At 36.1% G+C, this 23,098-nt stretch overlaps 2 protein-coding genes across 7 annotated transcripts in view; one reads left to right on the forward strand and one right to left on the reverse strand.

Moving 5' to 3' along the window:
• LOC137922450 (patronin-like) overlaps positions 1 to 5,879 on the forward strand; it is a 99,549-nt gene extending 93,670 nt beyond the window's left edge. For 5 of the 6 annotated variants that reach the window (XM_068765447.1, XM_068765441.1, XM_068765442.1 and 2 more), the window contains 3 exons: positions 1,059 to 1,274; positions 3,091 to 3,373; positions 4,322 to 5,879. In XM_068765447.1, coding sequence (XP_068621548.1) covers positions 1,059 to 1,274; positions 3,091 to 3,373; positions 4,322 to 4,466 — 644 coding nt within the window. In that variant the 3' untranslated portion in view covers positions 4,467 to 5,879. The remainder of the gene's footprint in view (positions 1 to 1,058; positions 1,275 to 3,090; positions 3,374 to 4,321) is intronic. The other variant, XM_068765446.1, reaches the window with a different exon arrangement.
• A 727-nt stretch (positions 5,880 to 6,606) lies between these two features.
• Positions 6,607 to 22,694, reverse strand: LOC137922072 (zinc finger protein 184-like). Its single transcript, XM_068764924.1, has 17 exons — positions 22,560 to 22,694; positions 22,062 to 22,160; positions 21,870 to 21,969; positions 21,524 to 21,765; positions 20,934 to 21,129; positions 18,332 to 18,564; positions 17,331 to 17,574; positions 16,229 to 16,338; positions 15,073 to 15,219; positions 14,508 to 14,663; positions 13,745 to 13,889; positions 13,195 to 13,396; positions 12,037 to 12,178; positions 10,619 to 10,777; positions 9,680 to 9,853; positions 8,434 to 8,583; positions 6,607 to 7,916 (listed from the first exon to the last, which is right to left on the reverse strand). Exons 1-17 carry the CDS (start codon positions 22,692 to 22,694, stop codon positions 7,821 to 7,823), a joined length of 2,730 nt encoding a protein of 909 aa, XP_068621025.1. The 3' UTR covers positions 6,607 to 7,820.
• Positions 22,695 to 23,098: the final 404 nt, after the last annotated feature.

Consider the following 23,098-nt stretch of genomic DNA (forward strand, 5'->3'; position numbering starts at 1 on the left):
TAGTTTTATGTGTGTAATGATATAAACATTTTCGTACATGGTATTTAGAAAAAGAATTTAAATACATACCGTCCTTTACGTAAATTAATATATAAAATTAGATTAATTTTCTGAACGTTAACAAATGTAGTATGTCATTGTATTATTTTATATAGAAATAGGCGAATGTAATTACTAGATTTCTAAGTCGATCTTGGCTGCGTAATACCTAAATATTACTTCTTTCTACTAATTTTATTCTTATGCTAGTCTAATGTTATACCTAATGCCTAAACGTTATTATTAACTCGGTACATGTTTAATTTAATCATCGACGAATAAGACTTCTTTTAAAAAATCTTTGTAAATACATTGATGTTGCAATATTTAATATTTGTTTTTGTATAACGCAAACACTTCAATGGACGATGTTAACATTACGAAATAATTGCAAACTGTAAAGTGGTGAGGGGCTTCTATATATCCAAATGAGTTAGTACGCTAATGCTTTAAAAATAATTGATGTTTATTTTATTAAATAAAATATCGATATGAGCAGATATAGTAGTAAGGTATTTAAAACCAGGATTTACACCATATCAGGTCGCGGATTCGATTCCCATGACCTTTTTGTGAATTATACGAGGAAAGGAACTAGCAGAAAAAATAAATGTGATGTTTTTTAAATGTGCTCTGATTGATGTGGATTTTGAAGTTAAAGTTGGTTTTTAACTACTAGCCATTGGTAACAGTATTGGTGGTAACAACAAAGGTGTAACAATGTTTATATAATATAACTGTTTAAACTTGTCCGTATTGCTGCTGTTGCCAATATAATTTTCAAGGACCTTGGATATCTTCAGGAATATGGATACCAAAGGTTTTGGGAATGACAAGACTAATAAATAAATAAGTGCGGAGATAAGTTGTGAGGCGTAGGGCGATAGAGCTTGCATATCCCTAGCTGTACGAGTACCACGGGCTGGTAATCGCTGCGTTACAAGAATAATGAAGGCTTAGGGATGTGGAGGTAGGTTGTAGGGCGATAGGGTAGCATGATAACGTGGGCGCGTTCCCAGACTCGGGGCTGGGGCGCGCTACTCCGCCGCGGCGCGCCGCTTCGCCGGGCATGCGCGGCATGCAGCGCGGCGCCACCTCGCCGGCGTCGGGGCCTGGTTCGCTGCCCTCCGCCCCCTGCGCCCCCTGTGCGCCCACCGCCATCGGCCGCCGCCGCCCCCCGCCCGACGACGCCTCCGACGTCTCGTCCACGCACTCCTCCATCATGGACTACTCCGGTGAGTTCGCCCAAACAAACTTATACACGAAACTATTTTATATTTGTAAGAGTACAGTAGTAGTCACAGGTGCTTTTGAAAAGCGTGACGTCACGATTTTGACATGTTGATCTTTCAAAGAAAACTTTATTATTGTACAACAAAATTATCTAGGAACTAAGGTACCAAATGAACATGTAATAACTTGTGAACTACGATAGTGCTGCCACTTGTAGCATTTGTGTCGCAATATTATTTGACACAATTAGAAGTATTCTCTACAAATTAAGAGTTACAATATAACAAGTTATAAATTAATCGCTATGGAGATTGACTAATAACTTGTACGAGCGTTGCGCCGGTATATCTATTAGGATATCATTATTATAAGATTTTAAACCCGCTAGTTATTTAGTTTCAAAAGCCTTTATGCAGTTAATAATGTTTGGAACCATATTTTAAATAACGCCCTTGTATACAAAAAATAGAAACATTACAGGCCGTCTTAACTTATTAAGGACCGCAAATAAATCTATAAAACATACACGGGGACCACATAATTTGGCGCATACTTATACGATTTAAAATCACCATTTTGTTACTTAAGAAGAAATTTTGTAAAACTTTTTGGTGCATTATTTATTAAGATGCATTGTAAATCATTCAAAATCCACATAATCTAGAAGATTCGACGTATGACAGCCGAGGTCCCTTTGAGTGTAATCACTCTATGGAGCCAATAAAGAGTTAGAGGGTCTAGCTTTGCTACCTTAACGCCCTCTACGCGCTGCCACTTAAACAGCGATGTCTCTGGTCTAAAAAAGAAGTCACCATTAAAGACCACGAGATTCGGTCTTTAATTTGTTTAAAATATAAGCCATCATTTAATAATCTCCAGTAGTAGTATTGTTCTTCATTGTAGAATCGATGTAGTTTTACGGTATCAACAATTTTTTATGTATATACAAGACAATTTTTATAAAATTTATCAATTTTTATAAAATATTTTCATAAAATATATCAGTATCAAAATGAATTCATTTTGGTTATTTTTTTAACAAAATAACTATAGATTGTAGTTAAAATTAACAGTAAATAATTTAGTGGGCACGAGATGTAGTCGTTCATATAGAATGTGTTAAGTGAGACGATAAAGTATTTCATTAGTTGTGCGTTCTGTTCTAGAAGCATCCTATCGGGAACGGCGTAAAGGTTCATAGATCTTTCTAGTCTTACGTAGGTAGCTCACGAGCCGACACTTTCACGTTCCACCAGCGCGCGATGTCATGCCAACACAGACTCTATAGTCATAGACATAAGGCATGGTTTTGTGATTTGTCACTACGTTCTAACCCTGTTTGTTTGACCGACGCTTCCTTACATCCGCTTACTCACAGAGATTTTAGTTTTATTTTTTTAATTAACACGTTACTGTGGCACTTCATCATCATGCCATCGACATCCATCAGTTGTTAAATGTAGACGTAAGATTCGTTGGAATACAATCTACTTGTATTTTACTAGTACACTGTTTATTTTATTATGGAGAATTAATTTTTTTAACCTTTTCGCTACGGCAGTGCGTGCAGTAACACCGCTGAAATCATCGTTCAAGTTCCAAGTATCCTAGTTCTAAAAATAAAGACATCGGGAACTCATGGTCAAGTGTACACACAGGCAGACATGTAGATGACGTCAATAAGCGACACGCGTAGCGAATGGGTTAATTAGAATTTTGAATAATTCACACGTAGTACATCTGAAGGATAGATTTGTAATAACAGAGTAGAAACAGATATACATGTGTTGGTAATGAGGGAGGGTACGTTGCGCTCAGGTCCGAAGCTGTACAAGCAGCCGGCGACGAAGTCCAATCGCGGCATCATGCTGAACGCTGTGGAGTACTGCGTGTTCCCGGGCGCCGTGAACGCGGAGGCCAAGCGGCGCGTGCTGGAGGAGATCGCGCGCTCGGAGAGCAAGCACTTCCTGGTGCTGTTCCGCGACGCCGGCTGCCAGTTCCGCGCGCTCTACTCCTACTGCCCCGACACCGACAACGTGGCCAAGCTCTACGGCACCGGCCCCAAGCACGTCAACGACCGCATGTTCGACAAGTTCTTCAAGCAAGTATCACATTTGTAACGATCACATGTTTCTGACCACTACAACCGCAATACTTTTTAGTTATAAATTATTGTTGCATTTTCGAATTCAAATACGAAGGTTGATTTGAATTCCGACGCAATCATTAAAGTCAAACCTGCCATTGCATTTGTCTGAAATCTGAGGAAGAAATATGAGTGAAGGCAAAATAAATTGTCTGGTACAGAATTCCTATAAAGCATGCAAGTCCGCCATTACATGTTTTAAGTTTAAATAAAAGTATATAATAATAAAAAATGTATGCACGGGTGGTAACTCATCCCCGTCCGCATAACACGTATAATGATGATTTCGCCTATAAGAAAAAACAGTATATATTCATCATCATTTAGCTGCAGGATGTTTCGCAGTCCAGTAGTCCATCATCATGTCAGTCAACAAACTGCAAGGCATAGGTCTTCCCCTAAGATCACCACAAAGACCGGTCTGTCAGCAACTTTTTCCGGCAGTGGATATTATTTTTTAACTCCGAGAACGTTGAACAAGTTTTTTGCCTATAGGAATATTTAAAACATTTTCAGCGTTTGTGCGTTTCGAGTTAATTTTCATATTTATTATTAGAATTCATAATTTTTGTAAATAAATTAAAAATCGTCGAAGTTACCCATAGTCTGTATTAAGATGTAAAAAGGTTTCGACAATAACTTCAATATTAGTCGTAGATGTCTTTTATATGCCTGCGGACTTCAATATTTACATTATATATCTTATATATATCGACCGAGGTATTACTATATACTTATCTTCTGACCACAGTTTTTATATTCTTATGATCAAGTCAGCTGTAGGACGTCCCATTTTTGTACACGGGCTTGCTATGCTAGATGGCGCTAGTAATTTCTTCACCGGCGTCCTACTTTGGTACATTTATTTTTATTTTTGCTTAACAAATACGTGACCATCCACAGATACAACTCGGGCAGCAAGTGCTTCTCGCAAGTGCACACGAAGCACCTGACGGTCACCATCGACGCGTTCACGATACACAACTCGCTGTGGCAAGGCAAGAAGGTGCAGCTCCCCAGCAAGAAGGACATGGCGCTCGTGATATAGAGCGACGTCCGCCGCGCCGCGACTGCTAGTCCACGAGCGAAACTGAAGTTTTGTTTTTTATTTAATAAAGTTCTAGTCGCCGGCGGCACTCGAGTCAAGCCTTTATTATTCTTCAGTTGAACGCTTCGTAGGGCATTATTAGGTGCCAGTGTTCACCGGCTGCGCTCGGATCGATCGTCTTTTATTCATGTGCTCCTGATCCTTTGTTTAGAATCCATCGGTACCCTACAGACGTCAGTTCTCACCGTTACCGAGTGACATTGCGGGCGGCAAGTGCGCTGTGATATCGACCGGTTTACTTTTGTTTATAAAACTGCAGAACATACGAAGTATTGGAAGCAGCTTCAAAATCGGTGCCTGTATCGTCGTACGGTACAGTTAAATGGGATAGAATGAGCTCGAATCTGGTTAGGTTTTAATACTCGCGAATGGTTATCTTATATACAGATTAAAAAGAACCAATGCAGTTGATAGTCATGAGGATTGTGTCGCTAGCTCGATGTTTATTCTTAATCTGTTTACGTAAGATATTCGAGGGTTGTTTTTTAAGTTTTAGGCGTCAAAGTCGCTCCGGCGTTAGCGTTGTGATTGTTTTGCGCATTTTTAATTTTAATTCCGCTCAACCGTCGCGTGTGCCCGGCAGTCTGAGGCGTCGGTGTTCAAATTTTGTACAACTTGTCCACTCGCCGCATGCCACTAGCTCGTTATGGCCTAAATCGTTTTAGTATAAGAGTATCGTGTCTCAAAAGTCAAAAACGTATTTTTAATCTTTCTTTTTAACTTGTAATTAATTCTAATATTGTTTTCTGTTTATTTCGACATGTGGTTTGTTGAATCAGACTGAATGTATTCGAGTGTACGTAACAAAAGAAATTGAGAACTGTGAATGTGTGCGTAGCTGTTTAGTTTAGACCCCCGGAGGAGGAGGAGGGGAGCGTAGTCGGGGCTAGTGGATGGCGCGCGTGAGGCAGGTGGCGGTGTTGCCATATGTTAGTGAGAGGGTGCCGGACGCGGGCGACGGCCGGCGCGGTCCTCCTTAGGTAAACACATCCCCGTTAAGATATTCACAAACTAATCGTGCTTTCTCGTTGTAATATTTAACTCTTTAGTGATTATTTGATCGACTGGAGCGAGGCGATTTAGTAATTGCGTATTTGTTTAAATAATTCATTTAACGTTATCCAATTTCCATTTTTTACTGCTTGTATAGCTAAAATAAGACTAGGCACACTTTACGTGGTAATTGTACTGCCTTATCCTGTACATAATTGTTTTTGTATACAGCTATTTATTGAAAGAATGTTAAACGAAAATTGATGAATATCATTTTTTCATTGTTCGATGAGATTGGTCATCAATTATATACTACCGATAGTGTATTGTATGCAAATATATTGTATTAATAAAAGCATAACGAAATAATATTGAATTTCATATTATTCACGTGTTTCATTTCCTTCCTATAGCATCAGTTTGGGAATACACAAAAAGAAATAACTCAATTTTTTTTATTAAAGCTGACTGTCACTGCTGCCCAAAATAGCATTTACAGATTCGGCGCGTTTGAGATGGCAGGGCGCTGTGAGTCTAGCCTAAATCCTTTTTTAAAGTAGTTCGAGGGCTCCCAGAGGAATCACAGCTCGGACCCACTTCATACAATTTTACCGGATTGGGAGGCCGCTTAGCTCATAGATCACTTCGGTGAACTCTTCAGGGAGTGTCTAGGCTAAGGGTCAGTACGAAGGGCCCCTCCGACTACAGCTGTTGTCGTTATTTTTGGAAATATATCAATGTTCAAAAACTGCAAAAAACTTATAACGCTATTTCAAATGTAATATTCAAACTATAAAAACCCTTGTAACATTCGTTATAAACATTCACAAAGAAAAAAACAATAAAATATTTTAAAATCATATTTAATGTAATTAATAACCATTTAATAGTATTAATGACCATTAAATAACAAAAGAACAGAATTATAATGGAATCAAATTACTTTTATAATACTATAAAATTGACACGTAGTCAAATTTGTTATTAAATTCAATCAATATGAATTGTAAGGAATAAACTTTTAAAACAGAATAAAATTTTCAATTATTCATTTTTGGCATCTATTATTACAGTTATTTATTTTTTATTATTAATATAATTCTCATTACACATTCATATATTAACCTGTAATTATAAAATTGTTATAATATATCAGGCTAGTGATTATTCAAAAGTTATCATTTGACATAACTCTTGTCATATACTGCACTTTACACTAGAAGCTCATCATCAATACGATATAGACGATACAATTACTTATAAATGCAGTTCAATCCTAGCAAAAGCACATACCCTAGCCGTCTTAACACCTGTATACATTTCAACATGGACACATCTAAATGCAATATTTATTTTAAAACTCTTCACTAATTACATAAAAGTAATATAATTAAAAATAAATACTATCATTTTCATATTGCAATAAAATACCTAATAGTAATTGTTAAAATAATGCTAAAATGTACTTGAGACAATCGCTACGTTTGAGCAAAGAATATTTAACAGCACATTATGGTAACATTATGCAATTAAAACAATTAATGACTATTAAAAAAATCACTTTCATTAACATGTAATGATTATCAAGCAACGGCACCGACTTTGAACTATACTATAAAGCTAAGTACTTAACAGATTCGAGATATATTATGTTTTGAGCTCTATTCAAAAGATACAACAAAAACCTGATAAAGTTATATGGAATGTTCAGATTGAAAAAGGTTCTAGCGGGGGAGGGACAGACTAAATATTTGCTGCTCTAGACATGTCTTATAGCAAAAGCCAGCTTAAGAGCAAGAGACCCTGATACACAGAGATATTTTAGTTCAAGACTTAGACCTAAGGCTAAGAGGAGAGTCACGGTCACAGCAATGATAGGTCACCTAATTTGTAAGGAACAGTCTTGTATGAATAAGGATTAAATGCTCAAGGTCATCATGTTAGATATTGGATGTCTACAGCTGGACAAAAGCCTCGCCCTATAGATTTCTATTAAAATCGAATGAAAGAGGCCAGCATCCAGGCGTTTTTCGGACCTCTTAAAGAGCCATCTGTTCACTTGGCTCCGAAATATGTGGCCTGTTTACTGCCACTTTATCTTGCCAATCCACAGGGCTATATTACTTTTGTTCATCTACGGCCTATGGCATAGTCCGATGTACGATTGAGGCCTTAAGTGAGATACCATATTTCCATTACTCAACACAATAAATCAAATTTTATCTGATGAAGATTTTATAATTTAATGTCGATGCCGTCAGCTTTTCCAGAAATAGCAAAGTACCTTATATTTAAGCTGTTCTAGGCCAACGTATAGTAGTGTGTGAGCGGCGCAGCGCCGTCGACACTCTTCTGCAAGTTCAGCTGGTGCACCACCGTGTCTGGACTGTCTACCTCCTAACAAATGTAATATAAACAAGTTATACAGGGTGATTAAAAATATTAATGCACAGCTCATCATCATCTTGTCAGCTGATAAACTTCCATCACTGTAAGGCATAAGTATCCTTCCAAAGATGGCCACGGTCACCCTGACTATGTGGTCAGTTCACGTAGTGCAAGGCCTGCCCAAGGCTTTTGGTTGTTGTACTTATGTATGGTAAACTCTATACAAAATTAAATGATTTCGGAAGCAATAAATAGTAATAATATATTAAGAAAAGCGTTTCAAAATTTGGATTACTGCACATTAAAATTAATTATGCACGAACACAGATTTAATTTTTTAATCAAACCTAAAGTGCATACTATTTTACAATTTCAAAAAAATTTAACTACAATTTTTCTCATACATTATTTATGAATGACAATACATGCCTTATAACGTACAATATATAAAGTATAACTTTGCAACTAGACTGCAATTATATTTGCAACTTAAGTCTTTGCAAAGGATATCCCAAATGCAACTAACCTCCTCATCGGTAAAACCGTTAATTTCCACGGGAATTGTCTGACCGTCTTGCGTGATAACCTGCAAAGATTTGCCGTCAGCCGACGTGATGGCGAGTCGGGTGCCGTCTTGCATTGTGAAGTGTAGTGGGTTGCCATGTTCGTCGGTCACCTGACAAAAAAAGTATATTTTAATTTACATCTCTAACAACAATCTGTTTTGGCGAAAATTGTCCTAAAATCTAGCATTCTACAATAATATTCAAATAAAAAAGATGAGACATAGGCAACTATAACGAGCACTACCCTTTGTGGTTTCTACGAATGAAAGAGACGCTTGGAGAGCTCTAGGACGATAGCAACATGTAATAACCCCTAGAAGGCTAGGTACTATATATACAGAAGATTCTGACAAAAAACCAAGTCAATGTGGGAGAACGTGGGTCATTCTCTGCTCAAAAAGCCATATTTCTCTTGACATACATAAGTTGACTTGTCACTATAAATAATCTAACATCATATCAGTCAAAAGACGCCCTTTGCAAAGCATGGCATCTTAAAAATATTGCGATGGCTACCAACCTTGCGTTACCCATATACAGTGACTACCTACGACTCTTAGTTCGTTGGTCCATCTAGTGTGGGACCACTTGAGGACCTTTCGGTCACAAGAGCCCACAATTTTACGACTGATATGCCCCGCCCACTACCACTTATGTAGCAATTTTCCGAGCTGCGTCGGTGACTTTGTTTCTGCTGCAGATCTAATATCTGATTCGATCTAGTATTGAAGCCCCAAGCACAGCCTTTATGGCGATTTATAGATATTTTTGAAAAATCTTTGGGGCACTGCCTTCAGTACCAAAGGATAACCCCCAGACGCACTAAATATTAATAATATCGAGCTTAAGGTGGATTATTGTCTATCATCATCATGTCAGCCGAAAGTCACCCCGAAGAACGGTACCTTCCCATATCCAGCGTTTTTTCGCCAAGGTCGAGATTCTTGATCATGTTATCGGTCTACCTATACCTCAATTCTTTTTTCAAATTCTTCGAGCTACATCGATGATCTTGGTTCTTACGCAGATCTTATTTCTGATTCGACCACGTAGCAAAGTAAAGACTTCTCCATTGCTCACTGGGTGACTTTGAGCCATCTTAAATTACCCATATTGGATCTAGATAAATGATGATAACTGATTTTGTTTCCGTAACACTAACACACACTGTCTTGGTTGTAATTAATAAACAAAGCGACGCCTTACGGGAAGATGTTGTCGCGCCCCGTCTGGCAACACCAAGTCGGGCAGGTCGTCGTTCTCTGCCGCGGGTAGCTGCTGCAGCTCAAGTTGTTCCAGCTCCGGCTCCGGCACTAACAGCGATGGGCCCGAGTACAGTTCGCGCGTTGACAGTATCTTCGCGTCATCAAAGCTCACAGTCTGGAATTATCACAAACATTACATATTAGTTACATATTTCCTCTGGAAAGTACCTCTTAGCTGGTTGCAAATAACTTCTTCTTACTCTTACTTCCTCTCCTGGTCTTTTAAAGGATTGATTATAGGTATAAAAGTTTTAAAGGTGTAAATGCATAGCGCATATGTCTACAAAAAGCTTTTACGACTATTTCCAATCACCTGTATAAGATGATAATACTAAAATATGTTACATACATTTACTTCTTCTATTGGAATGTTACAAAGACAGAGGGAGAGAGAGGGAGTGACACATACATAAAGTAAGCAACAATTACCTTTAATATGTAGTAAAATTGATTTTTGATAGCGCCTTTTCTTACTATATAACAATTACGTTAATTATTATTTGTGAAATCATTGATTTTAGGAGAGCATCTTCATTACCTTGCTCTACCTACATATACAAACATTACTACTACCTACATTATTTCATTTATTTTCAAAAAAAGTTAAAAACCCTGTTTTCTTAGACTGGATTCAGCCAATCCTTTCAAAAAAGAAATGCTTAATAGCATTAAGCTCATTGTTGTTATTTGTAATGGATTACACCCTTAAATGACGACCAGTAGTTAGTAACTAGGGGTGGGGTAACCGCCCCAACACTAGAGGTCAAGGTCGAGAAAAGACGCTAGATGCAGTCAGCGCAAAGACTGGTCATTGTGGCGACCTTTGGGGGAGGCCCATGCCTTGCAGTGGTGGTCTATCAGCTGGACAATAAATGCCGACCTGGTCCCGCTCCAGTATGTGCAGCGAGGACTCCGGCTCGTCGACGTCGTAGGTGATGTATATAACGCCGTCCTCAGAGTCCTCCGCGGGCTGTATGCTCTCCACCTCCGGCTGCACCTGTTGAGGCTCCGGCACCAGCAGGCTCACTTGCTTCGCTTGCTAAACAACAAAATACAAATAAATATTATAATTGAAGTCACGTTATTTATATAAAAACCGTAAATAAGGGAAAAAAATCCGATGTAATTTTTTTTGTAATACATAGTAGACTAGACAATCACATTGAATATTAACCAAAACTCTTGTAGCCTAAATATAGGGTGAGGCAGTTAGGTATTAGGTATGACTAATGACGCAAATTACACTGGATTATTTTTTCTATATCTATGTTAAAGATAGTCCAAAGAGGATCCATTTAACTGTGGTTGAACTCAAAATTTTGGATATTTGACTGAAAACCTTTAAAAAATTCGACATTTTGTCTGGTGTAATTTTTATTCAAGTTCATTATTGTATAATCATGCTCTTCCTAATGCAAAAAAAAAACATGTTTTATGTTTAATACAATGTTTTAAAATCTGTAACCTTCAAGTATGTATGATGCAGCGGCGACGTAAAAGGACGCGCACTAAATGATCGTACCTTTAGTAACGCAAAGAGCGCATCTACATTACGCTAGCGGTTATTGCATGCGCTGGCGCATCGGTCAACTTCGGCTGTTTTCGCGCCGGCCGCTGCTTGCTATTGGTAGCTAGTACTCGGACGCTTCGCACGCTTTTTTGCTACCGCGATTTTTGCCAACTTATTTGCAACGTAATACTTATATTCTTTTGATTTACTGTAAAATTGTATTTCTGATATTTAATATTTTTTTCTATAGTTAAAATTAGTTTCTATCTCTTCCTATATATACTGTGCTAAATTCAAAATTAATAGTGAACTTTATTCTTTCTCATCCAACTATGGAACTTATATGTTAGTAAACAAACAAATATTAACTATAATGTATACTTTACACTATATATATCTGGAATCATTAATCAAGCACACACCACATACATACTCCACTCCACACAGTCAATATACACACTCCGTACAGTGTCAGTATAATAAGCGTACATTATCCTCCTTTTAGTTTTTCTTGTTCACTTATGTCTACTTTCGTGATTTGTGTGCGTGCGTGATGCGCGTGTGCGCGCAAATTTGTGTATGTGTATGGCGCGTTCATAGGTATGTGCGTCGTATGTTCGTACATATACGCGTGTTCACGCCTATTTGTTTATGTTCATATATGCACGTGTTCACGTGTATTTGCTTATATTCGTATGTATGCGCGTGTTCTTGCGTATGTGTGTGTGTGTGTTGATGCGTATGTGCGTGGGTGCGTATTATGCGTAAGCGCGTGTGCGTGTGCCCACCCTGTTGGCCTGCGCGGCGTGCCTGCGCGCGTGCCTCGGCAGCGCGGCGCGCTCCACGAACACGCGGCCGCAGACGGTGCAGCGCAGCCGGCCCCCCGCCTCGCGCCGCACCGCACTCGACCACCCGCTGCGTGTCGCGAACCTGCCCCCAATACACGACACTTAGAAACTCCCTACTCTCATACAGGGTAATATTTTATGCATGTAAAAGTTTTAAATAGGTGTGTATGTACGTTATTATTATACGGTAAGAAAAGGCGTTTTTTAAGGCTTTGCACTATTGGAAGACATTAGCCTGTTGCATTACAATAATAACAAAATAAAAAAATTTAAGTAACATATTTCAGAGTGATCAATTTGTAGAGAGTGATTGACACATATAATTCACTTGTCTAATGTTGCACATTATTTTTTCATTCGATGTCAGTTGTGCTTGCACCTAGCAAAATTATTGACTTGCAGATTATCGCCTATTATTTATATCTATGTTATAGAAGCAGTGTAATTAAATACACATTGTTAAATAATTCACATGGAGCATATATCTGCCCAGGAATCGAACCCAGGTATTTAAATCCATGTGTAAGCATATGCATATTAGCTGCTTTATATGACTCCCTGCGGAGCCTCGGCTAATGCAGAATTGACATATCTTGTCAGGTTGTGAAGCCAACATGCAAACAACGGCTTTTGTATGATCAATGATGCTCGGAAGGTGGAACCAGGTCTCGAATCATTTTATTTTACATTAGATACTCCACCAGAATAACTGGTTAAATATATAATCACAATACACACTTATTTGAATCAGACTGCCCCTGCTGCCAAAGTAGCTTATGCAGATTCCGCGGGAGTTTCGACACAGCAGGGCAACTACCCTTAGATCTCATCACTCCCAGGGAGCCTCAGCACAGACTATCACATACTACTATGTTCCCATATTATGTATATTTATATATATGTACTCAGTCGGGTGGTAATATGTAATGTAATGACCCAAGGCATAGTTTTAATTCCCCCGCACCATTGAATTGAAATATGCATTATTATAAATTATAACAGTTATCGTCTGCCTTAGTAACCATGGAGCTAGGCGGTTTATATGAGTTATATGGTGTGTGTATGTGTGTGTGTGTGTGTCGCAGGTAGAATAAGCACCGGTTGGAGCAGTGCGCGCAGTGCGTGCGCTCGGCGGCGTGCCGTCGCGCGTGCAGCCGGTGCTGCGACGAGGTGGTGAATCGGCGCGGGCACCACGTGCACTGGTACGGCTTCTCGCCCGTGTGGATGCGCTCGTGCTCCGACAGGTTGCCCTTCTGGCTGAAGCTCTTGCCGCACATCTTGCACGAGTATGGCTTCACTCCTGCAAACACAAAAAAAATTAAACCATGGGCCGTATACTGCAAATATATAACTAAATATTACAGATCTGGGGTCTCGCATGAATATAACTGGCAACATTTGTATGTGTGCCTGTAAAACACCATGTACCAATATAAATATAAATTTTTTAAACAAATACTTTGTTCAATTATCTTTTTAATAAATAGTATTTTCATAAACCTGGAATCTTCGATGTTTACATGATTTTCTATAGAAAATCTTAATTCGCTTTGCGTCGGGTTGTTTTTGGAATGTAACCACGACACAAAGAGAGGTATTGTTGAATTATAAATATATTGTATTGAGTTGTAATGTGTATCAAACTAACCAGTATGCCACCTCATGTGTAGGGTGAGGCTTGTTTTGTGTGCAAACTTGTGTTTACAGATCTCGCAGATAAACTTCTTCACTCCAGAATGCAGTAGCTGATGGTTTATCAGATTCGCCTTCGTTTTGAAAGTGGCACTGCAGGTCTGGAAATTAGAATAATGATTATATCCAGGCTTCTCTAATTCCTGAAGAAGCTATAAAATGTTATATGTCATGGTAAAAACATGAAATTTTGAACGGATATTATGTTGTAGTACCTTAAAGACACGGGTCACACCCGACCACAAGAACACAAAATATCAAGCCAACTATCGATCGAAAGATAAAATTACAAATAAAATATGATTATTAAAAATTATTAATAAAGAAAATAATTTAAAACAAGATGCTTTAAAAAGAAACAAAATTAACAAGGAATGTAGATGACGGAAACAAGGTGATGTGCAAAAGAAGACTAAAAAGTGATGAACACAAGATATTGAGAAGGCAATTTCTTTTTCATTGTAAAGAATGGCAAAGTTATAAAAAAAAAATACAAATACGGAAAAAAGCAAAAAGGGGAAACGTGAGGCCCTCCGAAAAAAAAATTGTAATATGTTAGTACCGAAATAGACCCTGGCTCAGGTTATCAGAAGGGATCAGAGAGAACCGAACTCCGACTTGGTCAGCTGTTACTTAGGTTTAGTTGTGGTTCGATCGGATGGCATCTTGAGATTATATCCGATTACGTTTGCTAATGGGACTGTATACATGTGTTTTACCTTGCAGTTGAAAGGTCGTAGTTGCGAGTGCACGAGCTGATGCCGCTGCAGCAGCTGTTTGTGTCGGAAGTGCTTGCCGCAGGTGCCGCAGACGTAACGCTGCCCCGCATGCGCGGCCTGCTTGTGGTACACCACCGACGACGGGTGATTCAGCACCTGATCAACACCACATGCTGTTTGTTATTCATTCAAATTCAAAATATATAATATAAAAGTTAGATAATATTTAATTTTTATTATTATTTAACTTCAGCGACTGGTGCTTGTAAAAATTTGCATATTCTATACACAGACTTATAAAGCGCCGCCACTGTTCGCATCGCTTGTTCAGACATGCAAAACTATTGATTAATGGTTGGGATTTGACCGCAACACAAATTTCCATAATTACATCTAATCTTCCAATTTTTTGTCCAGTTTTGGGAATATGGTAGAATTGTAGCTCAGGGTGTGCACTCATAATAGAGGTTCTCGTTTATGTTCCAATGGAGTCTGGAATCTTAACAATGGTATATAATACAAAGCTCACTATAATACTGAAATTTGTATTAGTTAATGCATTTACCTTCCCACAGAGATCACAGGCGTATCCCTTGGAGGAGGCAGACTTGTGCCGTCGGTGTGAGATGGAATGCAAGGCCAGCGAACGGGGGTAGCCAAACGCCGCACCGCATTCCCCGCACTTGAATGGCTTCTCGCCTTGATGCACCGCCTGGTCACACCCACAAATACCATACATTGTTAATTACTCTCTCTTATAATGAAACTTGACTAGATAACGGTTGTCTAATCGCTGAAGTGACGCTATTTCAATAGCTTGCAACAACATAGTGGATGACCGCTTAAATAAAATAAAAAAAACAGCCTTGAAAAAAATGGTAGCAAAGGCTTATGTGTATTTGGCCACAACCCTCAGCTATGAGAGGAAGCAATTTAGAAGAAGGAATAATGAAACTTGTTTACTTATATGACTGCCACTATCAAAACAGAAAATATTATATACACTGCTTACATTGTTCCAGTTTGAAGAGCCATATTTATTATAATTAGTGTGATAATGGGTTGAATCATTTACAGAGGGTGATTGGTTATAGGTGTAAAAACATTAAAGCAATTAATATTTCGCTCAATTGTTGTTAATTAATATATAATATACTGGTACAAAATAAATGGTTTCAGAAATAAAAAAAGTCGTATTAGTGATGTAAGTAATAATATCATAAGAAAAAAAATTTTAAATTTGTACATAAAAATTAATTATTGTTAACTATCTGTCCATTAAAATTCTCTACTGTCAAAAGTTATTGGGCTGTCGCAGTGATATATATATATGTAACACACTTCACAGTGATCGCTTTATACAGGTGGTTGGATACATTCAGCAATTTAAAGCTTAAAACCAATCGCCCTGTAAACTCAAACTTGCAGAACCAAAAATTAGGTGTTTTTTCTTCAAGTCTTAAAGAAACTCGGCTAGGGTCTACATTGATTGTTTCACTGGATGGTAAAAGATAGGTCACAAAACTGTAGATAGCAACACTGTTATTGGTAATGTACTTAAGATAAAATGTAACAAGCAAGTAATACTGCAAGTATTAAATTTTACTATATAAATACTAAGTTGCCTACTAATATTTCAAGTTGTGTTAATCATATATGAAGAAATGTCAGATGATGTCACTTGAAAGTCATTGATGGCAAATTAAACAACAAATACTTACTTTTATATGAAGCGATTTACTTTGCCGACTTCGAAACTCCTTGCCACATTGATTGCATGATATTTTATCTTTCACTTTCATCTGTTTCTCAGCAGTTGCTTCTTTGTTCTCTAAAAAAAAGAAATCCGTGATTAGAGAGTAAGGGTAGAATTCTACCTTTACTATATTATTCTGACAAATGCTATTCAATAACCATATGGTCTTAAAATGCTAACCTCAAGTCATACTAGTTAGAAGCATTGCTGAAGTTTTTTCAGCTATCTTCTTCCAGAGCTAATGCTTGCCGAATTGGCAGTAGTGATCTAAAACAGTCAGTAGCAACCAACTAAGCCGTTTTTCAGCCCTTCCGGGCGTCTTTGTTTGAGAAAGCTAAGCGAGTATTATCTAAGAGTGACAGCCCAATCTAAGATCTCCTCATGGGGCCCTTGAGTCTAGTCACTTCATGGAGCATTCATCGAAGCGATCTAAGTGGTATGCCTCCCAAGTAGTATGTAGCGACCCGAATTGAGGCACCCCCAGGAGCTTCTTCTAGCTTTGCTACTTTCAAACACGTTTTAAGCTAGATGCCTTTTGCTCCCTGCCACCATAAACTCGAAACATTCCTCATAAAGTAATAATTGTAGATCAGGTAGTCAGATATATATTCAACTAATGTAATTTTCACTAAAAAGTTATGGATAATAATAATAAATGACAAAAAGCTTCTTTCTTTTACAGAAGTGTATAATTAGCAGACACTTTGACTTAAGACAAAGATAAAAAACTTTTTATAGAAACAATGTGTGTAATATAAATATTATAGATATATCTGCAATAAATTATACTTTAAAGTATAAACAAAGTTCATGATTTATATTCAATTTAAATTATTCATGTGCAGAAATCATGTAAATTATACAATGGGTTTTTCCTTTTGATGTGACAATACATTATACATGTACAATTCATTTCTCACCAGACAACCTTAATTTGAATTGTTTATTTGAATATAAAAAAAGAAAGGATAAAATATGATATTTGCGTTGAGTGGAAAAAAAGCCATCTATCAGAATAAACTTAGAGTATAGAGTAGGTGAAATTATAAAATATAAACAAAACTTACTGCTAGTTTCTTCAGAACTATTGAGTTCGGCTTTCTCAGGCTCGGTTTTGACTTCTTTTGAGCTCTCATCATTATTGTCTTCTACTTTAAAACTAAGATCTGGTAGAGCATCAGGTAGATTGGCTGGCAAGGACGTAGACTGTTCATTACTGACTAGATTATTTACAGGTGCGACTGTTGACTCTTGTGTTTTTTTCAAACTCTTTTCTGTGGCATTTTTAGTTTCTTCAACATCTCCTGTTTTCTGTATACAATATAAAAATTCTTGTAGTTATTATTAAAATCGTTATTATACACTACACCAGAATTCAATAAATAAACCTAATTCTTTTAATCAGCAAGTTAAAGCTTAGATTGAGTTGTGAAGCATTTATTTTGGTGTTTAAAAGGAGCAAAACAATTTTTGTTTCTTGACAAAATATTAGGGGACCGGAAAGTAATGTTGCTTTCTTAAGTTAAAATCACATAACTACATTTTTAAAATTTCTTTGATTTTATTTCTCATCAACAATATATTCACCTTTGTTATTAACAACAGTCTTCCAAGTATATTGAGCTACCAAATCAAAACAATGAAATATTGACATGCGCAGAAACAACATTATGATCTGGTTCCCCTAATAGTATGATGTAATATACATTTTCGTATTGATATTTATTGTATTATAAGAGAGATATGTAACATAATTATGCCAGTAAAGACAATGAATAAAACTTACTACTCTTCACTTAAAATTCCCCTTCTTATAATTCATTTTAAACAATTATTCAAGCGAAAGTAATTTATTATAATTTATAGCTTCAAGATAAAAGATGCCATTAAAGGACAGCTAAATTTGATACTAGTTTCTATCTAGATAAAAATTTCTTGCATTTCTCTCAGAATATATACAAGTAAAATAAATAAATGATTTCAAGTGGAAAATAAAGTTTATAAATAAATATAACCAATCAACAATTGTTTTATGTCAATAAAAACTTATTCACTGTATTATACACACCGTGTTTGATGGTTCAGTAGGTGTAAAGTCTTTGCACTGAAGAATGTTCTGTCCAATATGCTTAGTCTCGGTCTGGTGATCGCAAAACCGGAGCCTTGTGGAGAATGTTTCACTGCATTGAGTGCACTGGTACAATACAGGTCCATGTTGAGCTATATGCGACATGTAGCGACCGATACTCGAAAATAGCATGCCACAGATCATACATTGCTCTCGCGTCTGGCGCGTTCGTCCTGGAAATTCATTTAAATGTCTTAAATTTAAAATGTGTTTAAATTTAAAATCAATTTCTATAATTAGTTTAACAACACGGTGTAATACATGAATGCAGTGGATTTATATCAGTCTTTGGTTTTTTCATCAACAATTTTTTAATAATTTTTTGTCAACATAAAATGAGTCTTAATCATTTTGGTGTTTTTTTTTGTCCAAGATACCATATAACATGTAAAATCACTAGTTAAAATAAAAATAATCACAGGTGAAACTGAAACCAGCTACTAACTTAGGATCAAGGGAATGTGTCCAGTGGACAGATGCATGTAATTCATCCTTAGCTTGATTAAAACAGATCAATGGTTATCTCACTGTCTTGCATTATCTGTGTATTGCTACATATATAAGCATAATGTAGCCACAATACCCGACTACCACTACACATAGAATGTTTTAGTCTCCGAAACCAATTACAACATATGTTTCATTTTAAGAAACTCTTATCATGGCCCCTGGAAAAAGGATGTTTAGTTATGGCTAGGGGTACGGAAATTTCGTATTTACGAAATAGATGCGAATAAATGCGAAAATTACACATAAATGCGAAATGTATGTATAATGTATATTAAATTATTATCGTATCGCCCGAGTCCCGTCTCGCGTCAATTGAACTTGAGTGAAGTTCGTTTCGGACGAAACAGACGTTGCTTGCGAGCACTCGAGCAGTGTTCATTTGTAACGCTTTGGGCACGCAAATGTTTTAGAAAAATATTTCTTTTTGTGCTCATAAAATGGGACCCCCTAAGAAAGATTTGACAGATAGAATACTAGAATTTAAGAAAGATGGTCTGTATATGTCCGATACAAATATTGTGATTGGCCAATATTGTAACATTCGTTTGGATGGTGACAAAAAAGATACATAGAAAAAACTCATAAAATCTGAAAAAAGAAATCTTCTATGCCATGTGCCTCAGCAATTAAACAGCAATCCACAATTTTTGGTATGTTCGAGAAACAAAAACGAGTTAAATATGAAAACAAAACTTTTGTGGAAGATACGGTAAGCTTTTCGAAAATTCCTTTTTTCCAAGGATTTCCTCAAAATGAGCTAATTGATGGGTATGCGCACTTTCATAGGTTAACTCTTTGGTCTATTAATATAAATGAAAATTCCAATGTAAGTGACATATTGCTGGCTGTCAAATGCAACTTTCCGTCCTTTGCTGAAGCAGCATTACAGAGTATTTGCAGTCCAACCAACAGCGTGGACGCTGAACGCTTCTTCAGCATATACAATGTCGTCGTAACGGACCGAAGAACGACGCTTAAGAAGTCAAATGTTGAAATTTCTACAATGTTATCTTTTAATAATTTAAAATTGTTTAATGTTAAGACTTGTACTTTGAAGTTTTATATTTGTTAAACTTTACTTTCATATTTAGTAATAAAATTACTAAACAATTATTTTTGTTTAATAACCTAATTTACCCAAATTTTATAATATGAAAAATATAAATGTGAAAAATGAAATTTATGTGAAATTTTTAAATTTTGAAAAATATAAACGCGAAATTGGTGATTTTTTTTTTTGCGAAATTTCCGTACCTCTAGTTATGGCTAATTGCAACCATAACTAAACATCCTTTCTAGGAAGTCTATACCCTCTCACAAGGATGTGCAAGCTAACCCACAATGCAGACAATGGCCAGAGGGCTAAAGCGGCTCATGCTGTGATTTGCAGTGTTATTTAAGAATAATTTAGATTCTGCCAAAAAAGTGGACCCACATCACACCTGCAGGCATGTCAGCTGTCTACATCTTATGTAACCAGTTTCACAGACTAAAAATTTTGCAATTCTGAGAAATTGTAGATAATGTATAAAAGCTTTATACACTTATGCAGGTTAACTAAAACAGTACAGTAAAAGCTCCTAATTCTCACTTCCTTCATTCACATTTTCATTCTTTGTGGGTCTAATAAGTACATACAGAATAATAAAAGGATTCCAATAGGTAAATACTGTTAAATGGACTTAAAAAAAAGGAAAATAGATCTTATTACAACTATACCTAAAGTATATTTTTGAATGGTATTGCCAGTATTTGAGAATGTAAACAAACAGAATGAAAGCAGACTTATCACTCCACAAATAAAGTATTTTTTTAATGTTGCTTTCTGTTGCATACCATAAAATAGCCACTTTGCATGTTTTATTGTTTATTCTTTCACATTCATTACAAAAATTGTGATCCAGTAACAACTTTTAAAAGTTAGAAAACTTGCATTAAATTGATTTTATTACATTTTTTTTATTTTGTCGCCTAGGAATGTATCCCCTATAGTTCCATATGAATATCTTACTCGTAACACAATTACACAAACCTTTAGGACGACCTCTCCCCTTCCCTTTTACAACAACCACCAACTCTCCAGAAGTTTCCATATGCCCAATAACTTCTGGTTCTTTTGATTCACAAACTTTAACAGTTTGGTCAGTTATAACTTGTTTACTGTCGGAGTCACTCTCTTCACCGTCAGTCACACCTTCTTCTTTAAATATCCTTTCCAGTTCTTTTCCCTGTTCATTATATTATAAATGCATGAAAACTGTGCTCTTAACAAGTAAGTATGATTTACATTACACAAAATAAATCTTAAATGAATATGTAACCAACTCATTTGCATACCACATAGATTTTTTACATAGAATCATTTTTAAGATCCTGCTTCACTTACTGGTATTTCTAAATACCATTTTGAAATTAGCAAAGCTTGATGTACTTTTAATAAACACAACTTTATCTACAGTATGTACCAATAAAAATTAAATACAGTGCCACTTAGTTGTGGAAAACAGCCTTATGAGACAACACAGAGTAATAAGTATTGGCATTTACATTAAAGAACTATTTTAGTTAAAATAGTATTAGCTTTTATAGGTAAAATACGAATAACATACAGTTGAGTTATACCTGAACCACTTCCTTGAATCTGGTGGGTGTTTTTCTACGTCGCTTCCCTGTTGGTTCATCACTATCGTTACCCTCATTCTTACTTTTCTCCTCCTGTACTTTGAGAGAAGCCTCCTTTGCTAACTCCTCGGGGCTCTTTGGTTTCTTTGGAGGTCTGCCTCTTTTTCTTTTTGGCTTTTCTAACCCAGCAACTTGTAGGCTAATAGGATGTTCAATTTGATACACTCCATCACTCGTGTTAACTGCATATAAATAGATTTTAAGGGGCATTTGACATGGTATACACAACCAAGTTAATAAAATGATTAAAAGAAAAAAGATAAAGTCTGTCTTAACTTAAACTTACTTTCGTAAATAATTTTCTCAGTTATTACTTCAAGATCATTTGAGGGCGTGTAGGACTTTTTGTATTCTTTTTCTCTTTGATATAGTTCCCGTAAAACTTTCTGCAAATGATGACAAAATATTTTAAGACTATATTTAAAGGTAACAAAAATAATACATATATTGTAAAAAAATAATAATAGCTGATAAATACCTGTCCATTTATTATTAAATTAAGAAATTCTACCGTAGCTTCTAACTGTATTGTACATCCAGGACAAATTGTACGAGGAAGATGACCATCATCTGATACCTATAATTATAAGGAAATTACGCAGATGTTTTAGATATTTAGAACAGAACATTAAAAATTTTGGAAATAATACTTCATTTGATATCTAATTCAAATGTACCAAATAAACAAACAAAGAATGTCAAAAGAAATTTAGCGGATGTGGCGTTTTGAATTAGAAATGACGATCCACTATTTACTGAGTTTTTGCTTAATTATACGTTAAATGTGATTTATTTAAACATTGAATTATAATTGAAAATATTAATTATAATAATTCGCACTTACAGACCTTTAAAGAGAATGTATACAGCGATAGCTCATAATAAAGTTACGAAAATGTTTACTTCAAATAAATAGTCAGCCATCTTAATAATTTTGAAGTCAAAACAATCACAATTTATTTAAACTTAACTTTACCTTAATTGGTAAATATGTATTAATTATTTCACTGAGATTTTGGTTATTTTCTTCACTCAAATACAATAAATTTCCATTGTCATTTTCTTCTCCACATAATCGACAAACTGTAGAGTTATATAGGAACACTTCCATCTTGTTACAAGAGAATTAACGCCATCTACGTCCTTAAATCTAATTGTGATAGTGTTACTAGCTTTAAAAAATGCGAAATAAATTTGTCCTGTATTTCATACAACCTTCTAAAGTAAAAGTTTTGTTTTTAACTTTTAAAATATGCCAGATGTTCTACTGTAAACTATGTAGTACTTGTAACAAATAGTTAATGAAAATATAGCCTAAACCCTCTGAATTTTGTAAGTCTAGGCTACTTTAACTAAAAGACAGAATTTTAATTTTCTGCACATATTTTGTACGGAAGACGGTACATATTACACATACCTTAATATTTTATGTTCAATGTTTGTTATATAAAATAAGGTGAAGGTTATTCGTAAAATTTTGTTTCGAAACGATTAAAAATAAGCACGAGCTGCTTG

Source organism: Battus philenor, unplaced genomic scaffold (assembly GCF_028537555.1).
Source record: "Battus philenor isolate CCGP_79_NKW_IND1 unplaced genomic scaffold, ilBatPhil1.0.hap1 SCAF_2, whole genome shotgun sequence".
Taxonomy (NCBI): Eukaryota; Metazoa; Arthropoda; class Insecta; order Lepidoptera; family Papilionidae; genus Battus; species Battus philenor.